The sequence below is a fragment of the Bubalus bubalis genome, chromosome 9 (genome assembly GCF_019923935.1).
Source record: "Bubalus bubalis isolate 160015118507 breed Murrah chromosome 9, NDDB_SH_1, whole genome shotgun sequence".
In the NCBI taxonomy this organism is placed as follows: Eukaryota; Metazoa; Chordata; class Mammalia; order Artiodactyla; family Bovidae; genus Bubalus; species Bubalus bubalis.
In genome coordinates, this window is record NC_059165.1 from 59,212,669 (window position 1) to 59,237,836 (window position 25,168).

Below are 25,168 nucleotides of genomic sequence, written 5' to 3' on the forward strand. Positions count from 1 at the left end.
TCTTTATCCATCTATAGAGTAATATAACTACATCTAGAATAGTTACAGCTTCTCATGTACAATACCCAGAACTCAATACAAAATTATCAGGCTTACCAATAAAGAGAATCATGAGAAAAAATGAACAATAAACCCCACAAACAGATGATCCAATTATTACACTGATATGACAGACCATAAATAAACTGTAATTAAGGTACCAAAATAAATACATAGTAAATTATTTCACCAGAAAAATATAATTTATATTTAAAAGAAAATTATAATTCTAAAGCTAAGAAAGATAATAATCAATGTTTAGATTCAATTGATGACTTAATAAGAAGAGAAATTTGCTGAAGTAGAAGATTGGTCAGAATAAAAATATCCATCAAGTAATAGCAAAAATGATGCTGAAAAAATAGACGGGGGCATAGAAGATATAAGAGATATGGTGAAAAGATTTAACACACCTATTCCTTGACTTAAAGAAGAGAAGGAGAGAAAAACATGAGGCAGAAGCAATATTCGAAGGCAGACTGCTGGAATTTTTCCTATACTGATGAAAGACATCAAACCACATATTCAAGAAGCTTTAAAAACTGCAAACAAGATAAAAATCAAAGAAAACTAAAACTGAGCATAAAGCCCTTGAAAATAAAAAACAAAGAAAAATTTTACAAACCAGCTGGACAGGGGAAAAAAGGTTTTACTACCTGAACAATAAACTTGACAGCCGTCTTCTCAAAAGACTATGGAATGTCATCTTAAAAGCAATGGGGTGGGGGAAAATAAGTTACAACCCAGAACTTGATACTCAACAAAACTATTTTTCAGAAGTGCTGGCAAAATAAGCATATTTCTCATATACCAAATATTAGAGAATTCTTTACCACCACTAAAAGAAATATAAAATAATTTCTTCTTTAGTTCCCCAACCAGGGATCTGGGCCCTCAGGAGGGAAAGCACAGAGTCCTAACCACTAGACCACCAGGGAATTTCCTCATATGTACCATTATTAAAGAAAATAATTTAAACTTAGAGCTGATATTTATTATGATAACAAATGGCAATTATCTAAGAATAAATCTTATGAAAGATGAATAGGACCTCTACACAGGAAATTATAAAATATTAAGAACCATTGTAGGTTATTTAGATAAACAGAGCATGCTCATGAAGTGAATGTCTCATGATTGTAAAGATGTCAGCTGGTTTCATGTACAATGCCCAGAACTCAATACAGAATTATCAGGCTAATATAGCTAATTATCCTGACAAAATTATCAGGATAATTATCTATTATCTCAATAGATACAATGCAATCCAAATCAATACCTCACCAAGTTGTTTTTATGGAATTAATATACAAATCTACGTTGAATTAAAGAGACAGCATGACATTAATGGAAAAAACAGTCAAATTGATTAGAAAAACAAAAGCAAAAAGACTATGGTTATATAAGGAACAACTATGGAACTAATTATTTTTAATGGTCTTGCCTCAGCTGAACATGTTTGGCAAAAGTTAAGCTTGATCCTTGGGTCTCAGCAAAGACAAAAAATTAAAATTAATTGCATATGTAATGTGAACAAGAAAACAAAAGATACAAGAAATTATCTTCAGAGGATAGAATCAAGAAGAAAAAAATGATAAGTTGAACTTAACTAAAATGAAAATTTCTATTCACCAAATGACAATAGAATGAAAAGACAAGTCACAGTGTGGAACAATGCAGAAAATCAAGAAAGGGGTCATATCCAGAACATAAAACTTTTCAAAAAGAAGTAGAAGGAACTTCCTTGGTAGTCCAGAGTTGAAAGTCTGCCTGCCAATGCAGGGGATGTGAGTTGGATCTCCGGTCCAGGAAGATTCTACATGACACAGGGCAAATAAGCCCGTGCACCGCAACTACTGAAGCCCTAGTGCTCTAGGGTCTTTACTCTCCAACAAGACAAGCCAGTACAATGAAAAGCTCATACACTGCAACTAGAGAGTAGCCCCCCTCACCACACCTAGAGAAACCCTAGGTGCACCAATGAAAACCCAGTACAGCAAAAAATTAATTTAAAAAACAGTAGAAGAATATAACAGAATAGGAAAATAGGCAAAAGACTTGAACAGTTAATGCACAGAATAGGATATTAAAATGGCCAATAATAATACAAAAATGTGCTCAACCTCAATTACAAATTGGGAAACATAAGCACATCTAGCAAAATGGCAACAATGTAAATTAACAATGCCAAGTTTTCCAGATGATGAAGAGCAACTGAAACTCATACAGAACTAGCAAAAGTGTGAACAGGTAAAAGCATTTGGGGAAATTGACATCAATTAAAGATACCAATTGATTGACATTATCAATTAGTGATACCAAGGGCACAATAAAGGACAGAAATGGTATGGACCTAAACAGAAGCAGAAGAGATTAAGAAGAGGTGGCAAGGATATACAGAAGAACTCTGCAAAAAAGATCTTCATGACCCAGATAACCACGATGGTGTGACCACTCACCTAGAGCCAGGCATCCTGGAATGTGAAGTCAAGTGGGCCTTAGGAAGCATCACTACAAACAAAGCTACTGGAGGTGATGGAATTCCAGCTGAGCTATTTCAAATACTAAAAGATGATGCTGTTAAAGTGCTGCACTCAATATGCCAGCAAATCTGGAAAACTCAGCAGTGGTCACAGGACTGGAAAAGGTCAGTTTTCATTCCAATGCCAAAGAAAGGCAATGCCAAAGAATGTTCAAACTACCATACAATTGCACTCATCTCCCACACTAGCAAAGTAATGGTCAAAATTCTTCAAGCCAGGCTTCAACAGTATGTGAACCATGAACTTCCAAATGTTCAAGCTGGATTTAGAAAAGGCAGAGGAAACAGAGACCAAATTGCCGACATCCGTTGGATCACAGAAAAAGCAAGAGTTCCAGAAAAACATCTATTTCTGCTTTATTGACTATGCCAAAGCCTTTGATTATGTGGGTCACAACAAAATGTGGAAAGTTCTTAAAGAGATGAGAATAACAGATCACCTGACCTGCCTCCTGAGAAATCTATATGCAGGTCAAGAAGCAACAGTTAGAAACAGACATGGAACAACAGACTGGTTCCAAATTGGGAAAGGAGTACATCAACGTTGTATATTGTCACCCTGCTCATTTAACTTATATGCAGAGTACATCATGCAAAATGCCAGGCCGGACGAAGTACAAGCTGGAATCAAGATTGCCGGGAGAAATATCAATAACCTCAGACACGCAGATGACACCACCCTTATGGCAGAAAGCAAAGAAGAACTCAAGAGCCTGTTGATGAAAGTGAAAGATCAGAGTGAAAAAGTTGGCTTAAAACTCAACATTCAGAAAACTAAGATCATGGCATCTGGTCCCATCACTTCATGGCAAATAGATGGGGAAACAATAGAAACAGTAAGAGACTTTATTTTGGGGTGCTCCAAAATCACCGCATATGGTGACTTCAGCCATGAAATTAAAAGTCGCTTGCTCCTTGGAAGAAAATCTATGACCAACCTGGAGAGCATATTAAAAAGCAAAGACACTACCCTGCCAACAAAGGTCAGTCTAGTCAAAGCTATGGTTTTTCCAGTGGTCATGTATGGATGTGAGAATTGGACTATAAAGAAAGCTGAGCATGGAAGAATTGATGCTTTTTAACTGTGGTGTTGGAGAAGAGTCTTCAGAGTCCCTTGGACTGCAAGGATATCAAACCAATCAATCCTAAAGGATATCAGTCCTGAATATTCAGTCCTGATGCTGAAGCTGAAACTCCAATACTTTAGCCACCTGATGCGAAGAGCTGACTCATTTGAAAAGACCCTGATTCTGGGAAAGATTGAGGGTAGGAGGAGAAGGGGAAGACAGATGATGAGCTGGTTGGATGGCATCACCAACTCAATGGACATGAGTTTGAGCAAGCTCTGGAACCTGGTGAAGGACAGGGAAGTCTGGCTTGCTGTAGTCCATGGGGTCACAAAGAGTCAGACATGATTGAGCAACTTAACTGATCAATTAAAGGAGAAGATAAGTACAGAGCCTATGTTCCACTAATCTCCATCTTAGCTAAATAATACAGAAAAGTTTGTAAATAGGCATTGAAAATTTTACAAATATACTGATGGCAGCATTAGGTAAAATAGATACAAAGAGAAACAATGTGAAATTCTCAACAGAGTAACACATACCCTATTCCTAAAACATACTAAAGAAAGAAAAAACTATTAGAGATAATAAATTAACTCCAAGTACTTAAGGCAATATGAATGACTCCACAGAATAGTCAATGATAAATATGAACACAGAAACACAAGCACACATACAACACATTTTGTGCAATTCCATTTAGAAAAATTCAAGAAGCAAGTAAAAATTAATCAGCTATAAAATTAAAGCTGTGGCTACGTATGGGGGGAAGAGGGAAAAGATATTTGGGAGATACATTTGAGTGTCTTCTGGAGTGAAGGTAACAGTTTTCACTTTCAAATAGTTGATTAAGCTGTAGTATTCTGTGTACTTTTCAATGATTTATAGGCAAATAACAAGAAAATGCTTTCTAAAAGTTGATTACAACTGAAAATAAAGATGAAGATAGAAATCACAAAATTTATAACCCTAGTTATATAAATATGCATTGAATAATGAATATTAAAAACAAAACAACATGTATTGCCTTGGTGTCCTATTACCCTAAAAGGTTTTAGTTTAAAAGAGAATGAAAGAAAAAGTAAACAAATTTAGTTCAGAGAAATTTAGTTTGGAGAAAGTTTTTAAGAAGAAATTGATAGAATTAAAGAATGCCCAGACTTCAGAGTAAATAAGGATATTATAAACTAACCTTTGAAAGAGAATCCACAGTTGCTGGCTGCTGATCCTCCCTGTCCCCAGAGTCCGGAACACTGGGACTGAAGGCCATGAGGTCGGTCTTGGGCGGCCCCTCCCCAGAGCACACCCTCTGCCGCCTGTCCTGAGAGTAAGACCAGCTCCCTACCGCGCTGGAGCACACCAGCCTGGGCTTCACCGGCCCGCACGCGCCCTCGCTGGGCGGCGCCGAGCACCGCAGCGCCGTGTACAGCAGCAGCGTGAGCACCAACAGGCTGGACACCGCGCAGATGGCGATGATCAGATACACGTTCACATCTACCAGAACTGCCTCCGCTTCAGCCGCGCCAGACAACGCCCGCGAAGAGGCCTTGGGCGCCTGGCCGCTGTCCTCCAGCGACAGCAGCACTGTGGCCGTGGCCGTCAGCGCCGGCTCGCCATGGTCTTTGACCAGCACCAGCAGGCGCTGGCGCGGGGCGTCTGCCTCGTCCAGGGCGCGCGTCGTGCTGATCTCGCCGGTGTACAGTCCCACGCGGAATAGGCTGCGTGCGCCACCCCCCACCGGCTGCAGCTCGTACGACAGCCACGCATTGTACCCCGAATCCGCGTCCACCGCGCGCACCTTCGCCACCACGTGGCCCGCGCCCACCGAACGCGCCACCATCTGGCTCACCGCGCTGGGTCCTCCGCTTGGCCCGAGCGGCAACAGCGCAGGCGCATTGTCGTTCTCGTCCAGCACGAACACCTGCAGCGTCACGTTGCTGCCCAGGGGCGGCACGCCCGCGTCGCGCGCGCTCACCTGGAACTGCAGTAGCTCCAGCTCCTCGTGGTCTAGCGGCTGCAGCGCGTACACCTTGCCGCTCTCCGCGTGCACCGACAGATAGCTGGACAGCCCGCGCTCGCCCACCCGTCGCTCCACCAGCGAGTAGGACACCAGCGCGTTTTCCTGCGCGTCCGCGTCTCGCGCAGACACGGTGAAGATGTGGCAGCCCGGAGGGTTGTTCTCCTTCACGAACACCGTGTACTCGGGCTGCGCGAACGCGGGTGCATTGTCGTTCACGTCGGCCACCTCCACAGACACACTGGCTGTGGTGGACAAGGAAGGTGACCCCCCGTCTTGAGCGGTCACCACCAATTTATAGACGGACACTTTCTCACGATCCAAGGTGCTGTCCAAAACGAGTGAATAGTAGTTCTTGAAGGTGGACACCAGCCTGAAAGGGACGTGGGGCGATAGTCTACAAGTCACCTGCCCATTGACACTGGAGTCGAGGTCAGACAAACTTATCAAGGCGATGACAGTGCCCAGTGGAGCGTCTTCCCTAATTGGGAGTGACAAGAATTTGAATTCCATTACTGGGGCATTATCATTGGTGTCTTCAACTTCCACCATAACTGTACAATGGCCAGAAAGTGGCGGCTGCCCCTTATCAATGCCCTCTACAAGAATTTCATAGGATTTGGTTTCTTCAAAATCAATATATCCCTTTACCATAATTTCTCCAGTAATTGGATCCATGTAGAATTTGGATTTCACAATGGGTAAAATATCAGCTGAGAATGAATAAATAATATTCCCATTCAAGCCTTCGTCTAAATCTGAGGCGTTAAGTTTAATTACCAACGTTCCGTTAGGAACGTTTTCTAGTAATTTCACTTCATAGAGTGTTCTGTCGAAAGTCGGGGCGTTGTCGTTGGCGTCCAGCACTCTGACGAGTAATTGAATGGTGCCAGTCAGCTCAGGTTTGCCGCCATCAGAGGCGGTAAGGACTAAAAAAATCTCCGGAGCTTCTTCTCTGTCTAAAGGTTTCCTTAATACCAGCCCAAGACGTTTTACCCGCTCCTCATCGGACGGTTTTTCCAACGAGAAATATTCATTGGGACTCAGCCTGTAAGTCAGCAGAGCGTTGGCCCCAAAGTCTGCATCAGAGGCGCCCTCTAGCGGAAACCGAGAGTCAAGCGGCCTGGATTCAGCCATAAACAGAATCTTCTGTGTTCCTGGGAACACTGGAGGATTGTCGTTAATGTCCTTCACCTCCACCTCCACATGGAACACCTGCAGCGGCCGGTCCACGATCACCTCCAGGTGGATGCTGCACTCCGCACTCTGCCCGCACAGCTCCTCCCGGTCGATCCGAGAATTCACAAACAAAATGCCATTCTGCAGATTTACCTCCAGAAGGTCCCCGCGGCCTTTGGATGACACACGAAACAGGCGCGGCACCAGTTCCGCCAGCTCCAATCCCAGGTCCTGAGCGATTCGGCCCACAAAGGTGCCGTGTTTGGCCTCTTCCAGGACAGAGTAGCGGAGCTGGCCGCTCCCAGCCTTCCAGGCTGCGAGGAACAGAAGTGAGAGCAGCAAACGCCGGTATTCCTGGCCAGTTCCCCAGGAAAACTCCATCTCATGTCTTCAGTGTTTTGTTGTCATGAAGAGAGTATTGTTTCCAAATGAAGCACTACCTCCTGACCGTTCAGTCCAATGCCATTGCAGCCTCCATTTTTTTCAGTGGTGGATGTAGCTTCTTTACCAGAAGAACAGGAGGGATTTCTTTCTTTCTTTTTGCTTTATGGTATCAATTTTATGGTACAGAGCGACATCATGTGGCTCAAAACCGTAAGTAACAGATTCTGGAAATCCATACTATGAACTGCTAAGTCTTCATTTTTCTTTCTGCCTTTCCGTGGATTTTAATGCCCTTGGAGAATAGAATCACATTTTACACTACTGCAGCACACATTTTGCGCTACTGATTGACTGTGATCCTCAGTTTCACCACAGGAGCAGATTTCACTTCAGTGGAAATACTTTTTTCATACAAGTTTTAAGTATTTACAGAGACCCAACTGTAGTTAACACTTTATACAGTTGGCAAAGTGTTGACTAGGAAAATTCGTGACATTTTTGTGTTCCTGAGAGTGAAGAAAGGTAGTCATTAATGATGACACTATTCATCATTGGATTTTACATTCTGGTTATTGAAGACGTCAGAGAATACGTCTCTAGGAAAACTCTGATCTCAGAGATAGGTAGTTGAAAGGGAATTTCAAAAAATATTCAAACAAGGAAGCAAAGACCATCAGCACTTAATTGAGAGTCTTCCTTAAATAATGTAAGGGCTGAGGGCAATGAAGCTTTAACAGGAAAGTAGGACATTGCAGTATACATTGTGTTGGAAAGTATTCCAAATAATTTCATTCCCTGGAACCCATTCACCTCCCATGAACAACACTGGTATTCTCATTTTGGTTCTCATGGTTTATAAACACTTGCTTGTTCTTCAGGACCTAATATGCTTCAACTTCTGTTTCTCCTACAGTGCTCATATAGTCTAGCCAAAGTGGACAATTTCCTGCTTCCAATAACATTTTTTGCTAAACAAATATACTCATTTCATTCTCTGCCTAAGTAATATCCAGCATTTCCAAACTCTAATAAAAGCAGTCTTCCCCCATTATATAATAACTTAAAACTTCCTTGACCAATAAAGACTTTCACGATTAAGCCAATTGGGCAGGCATCTTTACTTTCTTTTATACTATAGCATCTAGGTCAATCACATTAGCCATTTATTACATTAATTTCTCTTTTGTAGGTATTTGGGTATATGTATCTAATCATAAATTTTTGGAATGTAAACTTTTAAAGAGAATATTTTACCATAATATTTTAACATTCAGAATACTTATTGAGTAGTTAGTTAATATTTACTGAATAGAATAGTTTGGTTTTCTTCTATTGCTTAATAAAATGCATTAAATTAAGGTGATCATGTAGCTAGTTAAGAAAATACGATGTCTCAGCAACCTCTATAACTTTCCAGAGATAAAGGAAATATTTTCCTTAGGCACTGCTCTATGTAAGATATATTTCAATTGCCATATTGAAAACATGGATTTCAGGTTAGTTTTCTTTCCAGTTCTTAGCAAGCATGATCCTTGAGACATTAATAGTTCTGATGGTCAATAAGGCATTCCCAAATAATAGAGCACAATATACTCTCCACACACACACATGCACACACACACACACACACACACACACACACATACACGCACACCAATATAGAAGGACATAATGGTAGTTATTTTCAAACTTTGACTCTTCTGTTCATAAGCTGCATATTCCATAGTTGTCTAGGACAAAAAACATCAGTCTAGGACTTCCCTGGCAGTCCAGTCATTAGGACTCTTCACTTCCACTGAAGGGAGCAAGGGTTGGATCCCTGGTTAGAGAACTAAGATCCCCAGCATGTGCATGGTGAAGCCAAAAAAATTAAAAAAAAAAATAAATCTAGTGAAAATAGCCCTAGGCTCCCATTCTAGGAAAAGCCAGACTCCTCACCACCATCATTTTTTTCTGAATTAAAACATAAATCTGAAAACATAAAACTGAAACTAAAGTAGTTTCAGTTATAGGACCCAACCTGTAGATTTGTGTAAAATGATTGGTATTAAACACTGAAACAAAGTAAAAAAGAATCCTTGACCATTTACTCTATTTTGCTAATAATTAAATAGATAAGGAAAGCAGAAGAATAGAAAGGATATTTGGGAACTATTCAGTATTTACCTGGTATAGTAGCAACACATCTCTAAGGGGCAAAATTCAAAAGTTTTAAAAATGTCTTATTAGCTGAGACTCATGTTAGAGATGAGTCTCTCAAATGAGACTCATTTGAAGAGGAGAACTGAACTTGAAGACTGAAGTCTCATATCCTGGAAGACAAGAACTCTGGATGACCCTATTAGTTACAACAGGATGAAAATGATACCTAATAAAATAAATAGTGAACTGAGGTTGAACATGCTGTGGCTCACACTTGATGGACAGGGAGTCACAAAGGACAGAGCCAGAAAGTGGAAATGGAAGTGGGAAAATGCAGGATTTTCTGTTTTATATGTTAGCTGCCCCTACAATGTCATTGAGTATTAACCAGGTTTTACCAATGAAACTTGAACAAGGAAGTAGAAAGTTGTAGAGTACATACCTTGTGTAGAAAAGTATTCCATACAATTAGAATGGAATACACGGGAACACATTCCCCTCCCATGAGAAAGGTTGGTGTCTTCATTTTTACCTCTAATGGTTTGAATACTTGCCCATTCTTCAGTCATTAACATGCCTAAGCTTTAGTTTCCAGTGGCAAAGAAACATCAATGGGAGTCCACCAATTTACTAGGAGAACTGAACAAATATCAATGAATGGTATGAATGGAAAATAATTTTACTTCCAGTTATTTGGAACTTTGTACTTACTTTATGACACACATTAGTGGGTTGGTATTCAGAGGAGGTCACCAATAATGACATTGAACTTTTTGGATATTAGTATCCTTAATATTGTATGTAAAAGAGATTAATGACAATAAGTTTTGCTAGTAGAATGGCTTTAAAATGAGACGTACAATATTTTTCCAGCACTGTGCAGGTAGAAAATAATAGTTCTTAACAAGACTAATAATACTCTTCCAAAAGCAACATTTTCTAAATGATGATATAGTAAAGGGAATATTAAAATTTCACTTCCTGTTGATTTCTTAATGCTCTCTAATAAAAAGTAGTAAGAAACTGAAGAAAAAGATACAATTCTATAAGCAATAAATTTACTATTCTAGCTTTTTTGCCCAATTGGAAAACTAGGAACAATACACAGTATTGCAAAATGTGAGCACAAAAATTAAAACATCATGTTCAAGTAGAAAGAGGAAGTGAGAATCCAAATAAATAGATAAATGAGTAAAGGGGATCTATAGGAGAGAACAGGTTTAAAAAACTAAATGGGCCAGTGACATTTGGACTAACATCTACTCCAAATTTCAAATGAAAAGTATCATTAGCTATTGAAGCATTGTACAGGAATTAGTACACCACAGTTAAAGTTAAATATTGTAAACAGTGCAAAATACCCTAGAAAAATCTATTTTATCTATCCAGACTTTTAGCAATATGATAATCCTCCAGCGATTTTTAAACACTGGCAAGTATGGTACTCACAACTTATTGCTGATTTGGTTCAAAATCATTCATTAGTCACAAGAAATTCAAACATTTTAACAACAAAACCAATACTTGGAAAAGTCTACTGCCAGAAACAAGACTAATTACTGTTAAAAATGCTTCCAAAGAAGCAGAAATAGTCCATCAAGAATAAAGACATCTTTGAAAGGATTTTTTTTAAGTACTCACTTTGGCAGGAAGATCAGTCTCCACATCCAGCTGCTCTTCTCTGTCTCCACTAATGGGACCAGGTGGAAGACTAGGACTGAAGGCCATGAGATCGGTCTTGGGCTGTCCCTCCCCAGAACACACCCTCTGCCGCCTCTCCTGTGAGTAAGACCAGCTCCCCACCGTGCTGGAGCACACCAGCCTGGGCTTCACCGGCCCGCACGCGCCCTCGCTGGGCGGCGCCGAGCACCGCAGCGCCGTGTACAGCAGCAGCGTGAGCACCAAAAGGCTGGACACCGCGCAGATAGCGATGATCAGATACACGTTCACATCCACCAGAACGGCTTCCGCTTCAGAGGCGCCAGACAACGCCCGCGAAGAGGCCATGGGCGCCTGGCCGCTATCCTCCAGCGACAGCAGCACTGTGGCCGTGGCCGTCAGCGCCGGCTCGCCGTGGTCTTTCACCAGCACCAGCAGGCGCTGGCGCGGCGCGTCCGCCTCGTCCAGGGCGCGCGTCGTGCTAATCTCGCCGGTGTACAGTCCCACGCGGAACGGGGTGCTCGCGCCACCCGCCGCCGGCTGCAGCTCGTACGACAGCCACGCGTTGTAGCCCGAGTCGGCGTCCACCGCGCGCACCTTCGCCACCACGTGGCCCGCGCCCACCGAACGCGCCACCACCTGGCTCACCGCGCTGGGTCCTCCGCTTGGCCCGGGCGGCAACAGCGCAGGCGCGTTGTCGTTCTCGTCCAGCACGAACACCTGCAGCGTCACGTTGCTGCCCAGGGGCGGCACGCCCGCGTCGCGCGCGCTCACCTGGAACTGCAGCAGCTCCAGCTCCTCGTGGTCCAGCGGCTGCAGCGCGTACACCTTGCCGCTCTCTGCGTGCACTGACACGTAGCTCGACAGCGCGCGCTCGCCCACCCGTCGCTCCACCAGTGAGTAGGACACCAGCGCGTTCTCCTGTGCGTCGGCGTCTCGCGCCGACACGGTGAAGATGTGGCAGCCGGGCGGGTTGTTCTCTTTCACGAACATGGTATACTCTGGCTGCGCGAACGCGGGCGCGTTGTCGTTCACGTCGGCCACCTCCACGGACACGCTGGCCATGGCCGACAGCGAAGGCGAGCCCCCGTCCCTCGCAGTCACCACTACCTCATAGTTCGCCACGCTCTCGCGATCCAAGACGCTGTCCAACACTAATGAATAGTAGTTCTTGAAGGTGGACACCAGCTTGAAGGGCACATGATGAGTCAAGGTGCAGGTCACCTGCCCATTGGCACCGGAATCGAGGTCGGACACGCTGATCAAGGCGATGACTGTGCCGACTGGAGCATCTTCTAATATAGGTAAAGAGAGTGATTTGATAACCAACTCAGGTACATTATCATTTGTGTCCAAAATTTCCACTAGAACCGTGCAGTGATCTGCCATTGGGGGATTTCCTTTATCTGTTGCCTCTACCTGTATTTCATATAACTTAGTTAACTCAAAATCTATGTCACCCTTTACAGTGATGTATCCATTAACTGGGTCTAAATGGAATTTCGACAGAGTATCTGCTGATGTGTCTGTATTGAAAGAATACACAATGTCCTTATTTATTCCTTCATCCAAATCAGAGGCGTTAACAGTCACTACTAGGGTGCCATTTGGTGCATTTTCAAATAATTTGACTTTGTAGATCGTGCTCTCAAACTCTGGAGCATTATCATTTACATCTAGAACGGTGATCTTCAGTTGAGTAGTACCAGTGAGTTCTGGTTTCCCGCCGTCAACTGCAGTTATAAGTAAGTGATGCTCAGGAGTGTCCTCTCGATTTAAAAGTTTTTTCAGCACAAGTCCAAGGGATTTAATTTCCTCATCATTTCTTTTTACATCCAAGGTAAAATATTCATTCGAGTTAAGCCTGTAAGTTAATAAAGAATTAGCTCCGATATCTGCATCTGATGCGCCCTCTAGCGGAATCCGAGAACCAGGCGGCCGGGATTCATAAATAAACAAATTTTTTACTGCCATTGGAAAAACCGGTGGGTTGTCGTTAATGTCCTTCACCTCCACCTCCACATGGAACACTTGCAGCGGCCGGTCCACGATCACCTCCAGGTGGATGCTGCATTCCGCCCTCGGCCCGCACAGCTCCTCCCTGTCGATCCGAGAATTCACAAACAAAATACCATTCTGCAGGTTTACCTCCAGAAGATCCCCGCGGTCTTTGGACGCCACCCGGAACAAGCGCGGCACCAGCTCCTCCAGCTCCAGCCCCAGGTCCTGCGTGATGCGGCCCACGAAGGTGCCGTGTTTGGCCTCCTCGGAGACCCAGTAGTGGACCTGGCCGCTCCCGGCTTCCCAGAATAGGAGAAGCATTACCGAAAGCAGTAGTCGGCAGTCTCCCTGACCTTCTCTCCAGGAAAGTACCATTGCAAGCGTTTTCCAAGTATTGGGTCGCTTTTGCAACGATCAAAATTTTGAAAATACTTTTAGTTCCTTATTCTTCATTTCATAAATAATCATTCCATGCCCGTATTTCACAGATGGTGAGGAAAAGCAGCATCTTACTACGTAATGAATGCTGTATTTCTTCTGTGGTAAAATACCTTGCGGTGGACAGCGACATCATGTGGCTAAATGTGTAGGTATTAAATAAATCTATGTTTTCCTTCCATTGAACTTACCTCAATTTTTTCCCTTGTTAATTCCTTCCCACGCCTCAAAGTCTTCATTTTTTTTTTCAAAATATATGCTTAGAACTTTTCTACTAATTCATGACTTTCAATTAGGCCAGTCCATTCCATACAGTTCAATATAGTAAAATAGTGATTATTGTTTTAACAGTAGTGGACATCTATTGGAAATATTTCCCCTGTGACAAGTACTATTCCTTTTGTTTTAACAGGGTTATCTCATTAAATTCTCACAACACCTTCTGAGGTAGGTATTAATATGATTCAGTTTTTAGAAACACTGAAGTGGAAACATGTACAGGTTAGTAACTTAAAAAATAATATTGACTTGTGGTGTTGAGTGGGATCTCAATCTAATTCAAGATTCATGACTTTAACCACTTGACCACAAAGTCTACATTTTACATAAAAATCAGGCCTTTGATATTTGTAACCATTAAAACAATAAGACTGATAAAAATGTGTATGTATATATATATATACACACACAATTCTATATTATTATGGCAATTTGTTAATTTATAAATTATGTTCACTTATATTTCTTCCTTTATAGAATGTCTACAAACCATTCTTGTGTCCTTTATCCAACAACTGCATCTTTGTTAGCTGTCTCAACTATTATTTATATAAAGATTTCACAAATCAGTCTTGTTGTTGTTGTTAAGTCATTAAGTCATGTCTGACTCTTTTGCAACCCTATGAACTGTAGTCCACCAGGCTCCTCTGTCCATGGGATTTCTCAGGCAAGAACACTGGAGTGGATTACCATTTCCTTCTCTAGATAATCTTTCTGACACATGGATCAAACCCACATCTCCTGCATTGGCAGTCGGATTCTTTACTACTGAGCCACCAGGGAAGCCAAAGTCAGTATTTTACAGTACCGTTATTTTGTAAATTTTATTTTTGCTGCATAAAAACACAGCAAATTGTTTGATTTGGATATTTGTTATAGTCACATCATACCAGGGAAAATTATATTAACTTTTAAAATCTCTATACCATTTATACATTTCAATTTACCTGTATATCCTAAAATGTCCCCAATATGAAATAATTGTGTTTTTAATAATCTTCACTCTGGATGAATTTCTGGCTTCCAATTTGTTAAAAAGTTGTTACTTGAAAGAACTGGTGTTTAGTCATTAAAGAGAGAAAGTAGTTTTAGAATCTGACTCACTTATTCAACATATGTAAAACTAGGCCATGAATTATACTAAATGTATCTGTGAAATTAGTAAGATGTGTGCATTCTCTGAGCGTTTGGAAGTTGAACAGAGAAAATTCATGGGAAGAGGTTGAATTTAGAGAGGTAAGAGTATGCCCAAATTTTGCTTATAATCAGACTCTTTTTAAATGAAATTGAACATGCGATTTAAGGGAATTCCTTGTTGATCCAGTGGTTAGGATTCCTTGCTTCCACTGCTGGGAGTGTGACCAAAAACAAACAGTCATTTAAGTATTACGAGAATAGTTCTCATAACAGGTTTTTTCATGTACTCATTGAATGCAACCAACACTGCAGTTTACTCATATTTTATTACTCATATTTAGAATAGAATAAATTATCAATTAAATTTTAATGAATAAGTGAATATTTTAAATTAACTTTCTTTCAAATATGAGGTAAATTAAATTAATGATATTTGTTTATATCAAACATAATTTCGAATTGATTCTGCTATACTAGTTCATGAAAAAGAAGTAAACATTTAAGACTTATTTTGGAAAAGAATGGATCTAGGAAATAATTATAATTATCAGTATGCCAGTAGGTGCTTTGGTGGGTCTTTAAAGGCAGTAGCAAAATAAATAAATAAATAAATAAAGGCAGTAGCTAGTTTTAAAATGAGAGGCAAAATTAAAATTTTTAAATATCATGGACTTCATATCAGTAAGATACCTTTCACAGCTTACTGTAATACTATACATTTCATGACACTTAAGAGTATACTCTCTGCAAAATGGAATGCCATAGGGAATTTATAAGAGAGTAGACCCCATAATGATTATTAAGAGATGAAGGTAATAGTAAAGAAACTATATGAGTTTAGAAAACTGAGCTAATATGTGGATAAAGTATTAGTGAGTAATATCTACTCTCACTTAGACATCTCTTGGCAACTGAATCAAGAAAATGTAAATATAAAATAAAAATCAGTAAGAGCTTATACAATGATCTGTTGTGATTCCTGGAGGTATGGACACACCTGGATATAATATAAAAGCTTACAATTTACCTAGAATAGAATATAGTGACAAGACTGCTGGTAGGAGAGATTCCATTTGACCATTCATACTTCCTGCACACAAGTCTCAAGAAAGTAATGAGTAGTGATGACTCATCTTAAGAAAGAGCTTTTTCCTCATCTGTTCAAGACATTTGTTTTTCTCTGTAAAGTCTCAGATGAACTTTTCTGATTCCCAGCAAATATATACTCCCTGCATTTTGAGGTATATCAACTCTGAGGTGCTAATAAGTTTCCTGCAGGAACAGATTATACTTAAATGCAGGTCACTATTTCTCCCACCAAACTCCATTCCTTTAATAACAGATAGAAATGTATATTCTGGCCTATCTGTAAAATGGCTAAAGCTATTAGCCAAGTGATCATAAAGATCACTTAGTAGAAGTTATTTCATGAATCATCAATATCCACATATATTTGAGGAGGGAAAAGCAAATAACTATGGACCAAAGAGTAGTAAAAGACAGTAATTTCACCCCCAAGACATCTTCCTTTGGTTGGAAAAAAAGTGTTTTTAACATCCTTTCCAAATGTAACATTTACTCACCAAGTTTAGTGTTTAACCCAACATAGTAGTTTCCATTGAATAGCTACATTTTCCTTACCTTGTGTGCAGTGCTAAGTTACTTCAGTTGTGTCTGGCTCTGTGAGACCCTATGGACTGTAGCCTGCCAGGCTCCTCTGTCCGTGGGATTCTGTAGGCAAGAATACTGGAGTGGGTTGCCATGCCCTCCTCCAGGCCCAGGGATCAACCTGAGTCTCTTAAAACTCCTACACTGACAGGCAGGTTCTTTACCACTAGCACCCTTCCTTATGTTACCTTTTGGGAAAACTCCAACTTCATAGGAATATGATTGCTGCCAGTCTTGGAAAATGTTATCACAGGCATTCTGTGTGGCACCAGAGGGAGGTGGTCAATCTCTGCACAGTGGGAGGTCTACATATATTAACCCAGTGATACACTTTAAGCCTGACTAAACATCCCACTAAATAAATACTGGGTTATAGTATTCTCCACTTGTATGAAGAAAAAGTCCCACTACCTGGCCACCCCACAATGTGACTTTTTAAAATGATTTTTCAATTAAACAAAGTTGAAAGGGAGCTCTTTTCTCAGTGAACTCTCTATTGTGCCTTAAAACTAAGAATTTTGCAAATGTGAAGTCTTTATTCCAAATAACGGGTTATTTTTTACTATTGAAAGACATATGTAAGATTAGCAATTATTTCTAAATGATGTCATGTGTTGTGATGACCTATGATATGTACTTTGGAGGTCCTGGCATTATAAATTTATTCAGGCTGCTTTTAAATACATGGAAATAAAAACTAGCATATTAACTGTTACATAAACAGATAAAGACAAATTCTTGATCAAAGGAATAATTTGGGAAATTTCCAACATATTCTGACAGAATGGATGAATGATGTAAATTGAAAATATATATGTGCTTGCTTCGGCAGCACATATACTAAAATTGGAATGATACAGAGAAGATTAGCATGGCCCCTGCGCAAGGATGACACGCAAATTCGTGAAGTGTTCCATATTTTTAAGAAAATTTAAAAAAAAAGAAAATATATATTCCATAATCATGCTCTAAATTTCCCCAATTGTGATTTTTTAATACAAGAAAAACAATTTACAGGTAATAGTAAGTTTTCAAATTTTGCTGAAGTATTTTTTTCATTCCTTTAATCCTATTATTCATGGTGAAAGGAATACTTTGGAAAATTATTTTGGAATAATTTTGGAATTTATGGAAATTTCAAAATGTAAAAAGATCATCTAAGTAATTTATTCTCAATGCAAGAAATTGATTTCTATTCATATCACATATTGCACAATAGGATAACGATATAAATAAAAACAACTATAAATCAAAATAATTAATAGAATTATAGAGAACAAAGGAAATAAAACAATTTTAGAGATTATGGGGAAAAAATTGAGACTCACCTTTCCGAATTGTTCTGATTCGGAGAGTTGTTGTCTTTCGTCCGCTGAGCCTGGACCTTGAGGCAGGCTAGGACTGAAGGCCATGAGGTCGGTTTTCGGCGGCCCCTCTCCAGAGCACACCCTCTGCTGCCTCTCCTTCGAATAAGACCAGCTCCCTACCGCGCTGGAGCACACCAGCCTGGGCTTGCCCCTCGCGTACGCGCCCTCGCTGGGCGGCGCCGAGCACCGCAGCGCCGTGTACAGCAGCAGCGTGAGCACCAAAAGGCTGGACACCGCGCAGATGGCGATGATCAGATACACGTTCACATCCACCAGAACAGCCTCCGCTTCAGAGGCGCCAGACAACGCCCGCGAAGAGGCCTTGGGCGCCTGGCCGCTGTCCTCCAGCGACAGCAGCACGGTGGCCGTGGCCGTCAGCGCCGGCTCGCCGTGGTCTTTCACCAGCACCAGCAGGCGCTGGCGCGGCGCGTCCGCCTCGTCTAGGGCGCGCGTCGTGCTGATCTCGCCGGTGTACAGCCCCACGCGGAACGGGGTGCTCGCGCCACCCGCCGCCGGCTGCAGCTCGTACGACAGCCACGCGTTGTAGCCCGAGTCGGCGTCCACCGCGCGCACCTTCGCCACCACGTGGCCCGCGCCCACCGAACGCGCCACCACCTGGCTCACCGCGCTGGGTCCTCCACCTGGCCCGGGTGGCAGCAGCGCAGGCGCGTTGTCGTTCTCGTCCAGCACGAACACCTGCAGCGTCACGTTGCTGCCCAGGGGCGGCACGCCCGCGTCGCGCGCGCTCACCTGGAACTGCAGCAGCTCCAGCTCCTCGTGGTCCAGCGGCTGCAGCGCGTACACCTTGCCGCTCTCTGCGTGCACCGACACGTAGCTCGACAGCGCGCGCTCGCCCACCCGTCGCTCCACCAGCGAGTAGGACACCAGCGCGTTCTCCTGCGCGTCCGCGTCCCGCGCCGACACGGTGAAGATGTGGCGGCCGGGCGGGTTGTTCTCCTTCACGAACACCGTGTACTCGGGCTGCGCAAACGCGGGCGCGTTGTCGTTCACGTCAGCTATCTCCACCGACACGCTGGCCGTGGCCGACAACGGAGGTGAGCCCCCGTCCCTCGCGGTCACCACCACCTCATAGTTCGCCACGCTCTCGCGATCCAAGACGCTGTCCAAAACGAGTGAATAGTAATTCTTGAAGGTGGACACCAGTTTGAAGAGGTCTTGGGGGATCAGGGTGCAGGTCACCTGTCCATTGACACCGGAGTCACGGTCGGCCACCGTGATGAGAGCAATGACACTGCCCAGTGGAGCATCCTCTCGAATGGGAAGTGAAAGAGACGTGATTGAGACTTCTGGTGAGTTATCATTGATGTCCACAAGTTTCACTGAAATTTTACAGTGCCCAGACATTGACGGAGTCCCGTTGTCATACGCAATGACATGAATATCATAGAATTTCACTTCTTCATAATCTAATTGTCCCTTAGTTCTGATTTCCCCTGAGCTAGGATCTATGTTGAACTTGGTCTTTATATCCCGGGACACATCACTACTAAATGAATACATAATCTCACTATTTGATCCTTCATCTGCATCAGAAGAATTTAATTTAATCACCAAGGTTCCATTTGCCACGTTCTCTAACAACTGTATTTTGTAAACTGCTTGGTCAAAAGTAGGTTCGTTGTCATTCACGTCTAATACCTTAACAAGCAACTGAACGGTGCCGGTGAGCTCAGGTTTGCCCCCATCAGTAGCCACTAGTAACAAATTAATTTCAGCAGTTTCCTCTCTGTCCAGAGATTTCCTCAGCACAAGAGACAAAGACTGACTTAGTTCATCATTTGTCTGTGTATCTAGAAAGAAAAACTCACTGGAGCTGAGCTTGTAGGTGAGAAGAGCGTTTACTCCGATATCTGCATCAAATGCCCCCTCTAGAGGAAACCGTGAGTCAAGCAGTCTCGATTCGTGAAACCGGATAGTCTTTACCGCCACTGGAAATACTGGTGGGTTGTCGTTAATGTCCTTCACCTCCACCTCCACATGCAACACCTGTAGCGGCCGGTCCACGATCACCTCCAGGTGGATACTGCACTCTGCTCTCCTCCCGCACAGCTCCTCCCTGTCGATCCGAGAATTCACAAACAAAATGCCATTCTGCAGATTTACCTCCAGAAGGTCCCTGTGGCCTTTGGATGCCACCCGGAACAGGCGCGGCACCAGCTCCTCCAGCTCCAGTCCCAGATCCTGGGCGATGCGGCCTACGAAGGTGCCGTGTTTGGCCTCCTCAGGGACTGAGTAGCGGACCTGGCCGCTCCCGGCCTCGCCTACAGCTAAGAGCAGAAGCAGCGGAAGCAGATGCCGGATATCCACGCCCCTACTCTTAGAAGACACCATCACCAATTCTCAGTGAGTTGATCAAATTAGAATATCATGTGTTGTGCAAAATTTTAAATGTTGTCCTCTAATCTCTGCTCAAGTCCTGCTGCTTCTCTTATTGTTCTCCTCCTCGCTGGAGTTACAATAGGGTTCTGGGTATTTTTTCTTCTTAGAGGATATACTGTGGTAAGACAGCGACATCATGTGGCCAAAATGTAGGCTCTACTGTTGATTGTGTAGATTTAAATTTTAACAATTGTCCAGGCTAAGTTTACTGATAGCTTTCATTTAGGAAAAATACCTATCTTAAACTGAAATATATCACTTCCCCCTTTTACTGTGTTAAAAATATATAACAAAATTTACCATATCATCCACTTTTAAGTATACAGTTTAGTTTGTTTTAGTCACATTGTTGTGAAATATCTTGAGAACTTTAATCTTGCAAACATGAATCTCTATACCCATTAGAAAACAACTCCCCTTTTCCACCATACTGCATCCCTCTCAGCACCATTCTACTTTCTGTTTCTACAAATTTGACTACTCTAGATACCTCACATAAGTGAAATCTCAGTTTGGTTGTGACTGGATTATTTCACTAAGGTTCATCCATGTGTAGCATGTGATGAATTTCCTTACTTATAAAGCCAAACAATATTCTGATTTTTTTATATACCACATTTTGTTTATTCATTCATCCATCTGTCCATGGATATCTGGGTTGCTTCCACCTTTTAGCTATTGAGAATAGTGCTGTTATAAGTATGGGTATGAAAATATGGGCTTCCCTTGTAGTTCAGTTGGTAAAGAATCCACCTACAATGCAGAAGACCCTGGTTCGATTCCTGGGTTGGGAAGATCCCTAGAGAAGGAAATAGCAACCCACTCCAGTATTCTTACCTGGAGAATCCCATGGACTGTAGCCTGCCAGGCTCTTCTGTCCATGGGATCACAAGAGTCAGACACAACTTGGCGACTAAACCACCACCACCATGAAAATATCTGTGAGACCCTGCTTTCAGTTCTTTTGGATATAACAGATTTTTTTTCTGTTTCTTCAAGTAAAGCACATAGAAATCAAAGGATATTTTAGTTTATATTTTATAAATTGAAAATATATTTATATATTTAATTTTTGCTTTGTGATTTAATTTTGCTTTCTGGACTGTTCACAGATGTTTGTAAATTAATAATTTATTTTCCTCATCTGGATAATATACTGTTAATTAAGAATATCCCCTTTTCTGCTACATTTGGATTTTTATTCAAGAACAGTACAATTGATCTCTTTTTAGTGTTGAGAATATCTTACTTTAATAATTCTTAGCTGTCCCCTTAATATACAAATGATATGAAAATATGACAAAGATAACATAGGGATAAAACAAAATGAATTGAGGGTAAGTCAGTGTCAAAATGCATAAAAGTTATCTTCAGTTACTCTAAGGAGGTCACAACCACAAAGAAGGCTGAACGCTGAAGAACTGATGCTTTCAAACTGTGGTACTGAAGAAGACTCTTGAGAGTCCTTTGGACAGTAAGGAGATTAAATCAGTCAGTTCTAAAGGAAATCAACCCTGAATATTTACTGGAAGGACTGATGCTGAGCTGAAGCTCCAATACTTTGGCCACCTAATGCAAAGAGCCTATTCATTGGAAAAGACTCTGATGCTGGGAAAGATTGAGGACATGAGGAGAAGAGGGAGACAGAGGATGAGATGGTTGAATGGCATCACTGACTCAATGGACATGAGTTTGAGCAAACTGCAGGAGATGGTGAAGGACAGGGAAGCCTGGAGTGCTGCAGTTCATGGGGTAGCAAAAAGTTGGACACATCTTATGACTGAACCACAATAAGGAGGTCACAAACTTTGTTTTCGGCAAAGAGGGAAACAAAAATTAACTGCAAAATTTATAGTGTCAGTAAAAGAAAAAATCCTTGCTAAAGAAAAACTAGCTTTTCCTGGTACTGAAACCCAAGGCTAATTTCTCCCTTGAGTCCAATATCTTAAGATATTTATTCACATCATCTATGAAGTATATATGTCTATTAATCATATTCTAACAATAAACCCCAAGTAAACTGACTTAAGCAAAAAAGCAGAACATTATTTATTGTTTTATACATGGAAATGGAAAATTATGTACTAGTTTCAGGAAGAGCTTGGCGTACACACTTTAATAATGCCATAAGAAAATTATCTCAACTTTTATAATACTTTTACATGTGATGGCAAAAACGGTTAGGGTAGCTTTTAGGCTACCTATTTTCAGGCCACATGTAGTGACTCTCAGCAGAAAGAAAAATGCCCTTTTCCTAGTAGCCCAGGAAAAAGTCCTAGACAATCACTTCCTTTGATCCTGTTTAGATGACATATCTTTTCTTTAGTCAATAGTGGTGATGGTCCTCACACTGGCCAGACATGGTTTGCTTATTTATTCTTGAAGCCAGGAGATGAAATCAGGCACACCTAAATTATGTGGACTAAAAACAAGGAGGTTGGTTTTCGTTAAGGCCAGTACAAGGACTCATGTATTTAGTTCCTCCTGGAGCTTAAAGAGATTGCACATAGCTACAGGCTAGCCATTATATCATTAAGTAGTTGCAGTGCAACTGTATATCTGTAATACCCTATGGGTTTTTTTAATAATCAGTGGCCACATACCAGCTACTGTTGACATACTAAGGAATTATGCCTAAAATCCAGATATAAGCTCTAGGAAACATGGCTTGCTTAAAGGGAATTTTTGCAATCCTATAAACTAATTTTGCTGGATTTTGAGAATCATATGTCTGAAGGTATGAGGCACATTCTTCTGTTATTCAGGGTTTCTGAGGACCCGGAATATCTCTCCCCCTCTCTCAGAGAGATAGATTCCCATTGCCAGAAATGCAAGCACATTTCCTCCAATGGAGATAGGAGTCTGAGAAGCCAAGCTTAGCCAATAAGCTTGACATTTCTTTGTATCTGTAGTGGTTGGAATAGTAGCTCCCAAAAGATATATCCACTCAGAACCTTAAAATGTGTCTTTATTTGGAATAGAGATCTTTACAGACATAATTAAGATAAACCTAAACTTAGCATTATCCTAGATTTGGGTGGGTCACAAATCCAGTGACAAATATCCTTATAAGAGACAGAAAAAATGCACAGAGGCATGTGAAGGAAGGAACTGTGACCACTAAGACAGAAACTGGAGTTACACTGCCACGAGCCATGGAATGGCTAGAGCCACCAGAACCTGGAAGAGGCCGGGAAGAATTCTCCCCTTACAGTCTTCAGAAAGAACATGGCCCTGCCAACACCTTGTTGGACTTCTGAACTCTAGAACTGTGAGAGAATAAATTTCTGTTGTGTTGTTTCAAGCCCCCAAGGTTGTAGTAATTTGTTACATACAGAAGCATTACAAAACCAATATAGTATCCATTGCTAAGAATACCCTTTGCCCTTACCAAAGCAAACTGTCAATTCCCTACAATTTTATGTCTCTGAGGATTCATTCTTCAAAAATGCCTATTCAAGTCTTTCACAAAACTACAACAAAGCCCCAGAAGGAAGAAAACAAGAAAGGGAAATGGATGATAGGCAAGAAAAAAAAAAGAGGTGCCTAAAACATTTTAAATTCAGTTTATTTTTCTTCTCCTGATTTTTATATAAAAAGAAATCACTACACAATAATTTTTCCATGGAATCCAAGTTATCTAATCTACTTAATGGTCAGATACTTTAGTGAAAGGGTCAATAATAATGTTCTCCTATCAGTTGTATAGATTGCATGTTGTAATGCTCTTCTTGTAAAATGTATTCTATTCACATTAGCTTAATGGCAGTGGAACCCCAATGACCATGTTGCTGTATATTGACTATTTCCATTTTAAATAAACATGATTTTATCTCTGACTCCTGAAAAGTCCTCTGTGGTTATGGGAGACTGTCTAGGACAGCTTTTCTCCACATATTGGCTCAGCATCCCAGAATATTTTGATCAATGGCATCTCAGCATCAACCTGTACTTCCACAAATGCTACAATAGGAAAAGACAGCAGGAGGCAATCTTTCACTGGCAATTATCTGTTTCTGCTTGGAAGTGATATACATCATTCACATGTATTTGATCAAAGAAAATCAAAGCTCAGGGTAGCAAGGAAATGAAATCCTCCAGTGTTCCCAGAAGGAGGAGAACAGAAATATTGACAGTGGCTACCAAAATAAACAACTGTTTCTCATTCTCATCCATTTGCATTCTTGCCTGATCATAAGTCTCAAAGGTACTTTGAAGTGATACCTAACTTCTCTAATTATTTACTGTTATACTAGAAAATGGGCTTCCCTAGTAGGTCAGCTGGTAAAGAATCCTGCAATGCAGGAGACCCTGGTTTGATTCTTGGGTTGGGAAGTTCCCCTGGAAAAGGGATAGGCGACCCACTGCAGTATTCATAGGCTTCCCTGATGGTTCAGATGGTAAAGAATTCGTCTGCAATGAGGGAGACCTGGGCTTGATCCCTGGTTTGGGAAGATCTCCTGGAAGAGGTCATGGCAACTCACTCCAGTATTCTTGCCTGGAGAATCTCCATGGACAGAGAAGCCTGGCAGGCTACAACCCATGGGGTCGGAAAGAGTCGGACATGACTAAGCATAGCACAGCACATACTAGAAAATAACAGTAAGCTGAATGAATCACAAGCTGGAATCAAGATTGCCAGAAGAAATATCAACAACCTCAGATATGCAAATGATACCACTTCAATAGCAGGCAGTGAAGAGAAGCAAAAGAACCTCTTGATGAAGGTGAAAGAAGAGAGTGAAAATGCTGGCTTAAAACTCAACATTCAAAAAACTAAGATTATGGCATCTGGTCCCATCAATTCACGGCAATAGATGGGGAAAATGTGGAAACAGTGTCGGATTTC

General features: G+C 41.6%; 2 protein-coding genes and 1 non-coding gene across 4 annotated transcripts in view; 1 reads left to right on the top strand and 2 right to left on the bottom strand.

Annotated features, from left to right (window-relative positions):
• Positions 1 to 14,359, bottom strand: part of LOC102413394 (protocadherin alpha-C2) — a 195,043-nt gene extending 180,684 nt beyond the window's left edge. The window contains exon 1 of one of the 2 annotated variants that reach the window (XM_025292551.3): positions 11,012 to 14,359. In XM_025292551.3, coding sequence (XP_025148336.2) covers positions 11,012 to 13,405 — 2,394 coding nt within the window. In that variant the 5' untranslated portion in view covers positions 13,406 to 14,359. Of the gene's footprint in view, positions 1 to 4,840; positions 9,312 to 11,011 lie in introns of those variants that run through there. The other variant, XM_025292556.3, reaches the window with a different exon arrangement.
• Positions 14,360 to 17,368: 3,009 nt separating this feature from the next.
• LOC112587200 lies at positions 17,369 to 17,475 on the top strand. The gene has a single exon (XR_003111717.2). It is a non-coding gene; the product is annotated as a U6 spliceosomal RNA (small nuclear RNA).
• A 195-nt stretch (positions 17,476 to 17,670) lies between these two features.
• Positions 17,671 to 21,108, bottom strand: LOC123466162 (protocadherin alpha-2-like). Its single transcript, XM_045166582.1, has one exon. The coding sequence runs from the start codon at positions 20,269 to 20,271 to the stop codon at positions 17,749 to 17,751; it is 2,523 nt and encodes an 840-aa protein (XP_045022517.1). The 5' UTR covers positions 20,272 to 21,108; the 3' UTR covers positions 17,671 to 17,748.
• Between the last annotated feature and the right edge of the window lie 4,060 nt (positions 21,109 to 25,168).

Excerpts from the sequence above, each read along its gene's own strand:
- LOC123466162 (XM_045166582.1), bottom strand. The coding sequence starts at position 20,271 with ATGGTGTCTTCTAAGAGTAGGGGCGTGGATATCCGGCATCTGCTTCCG.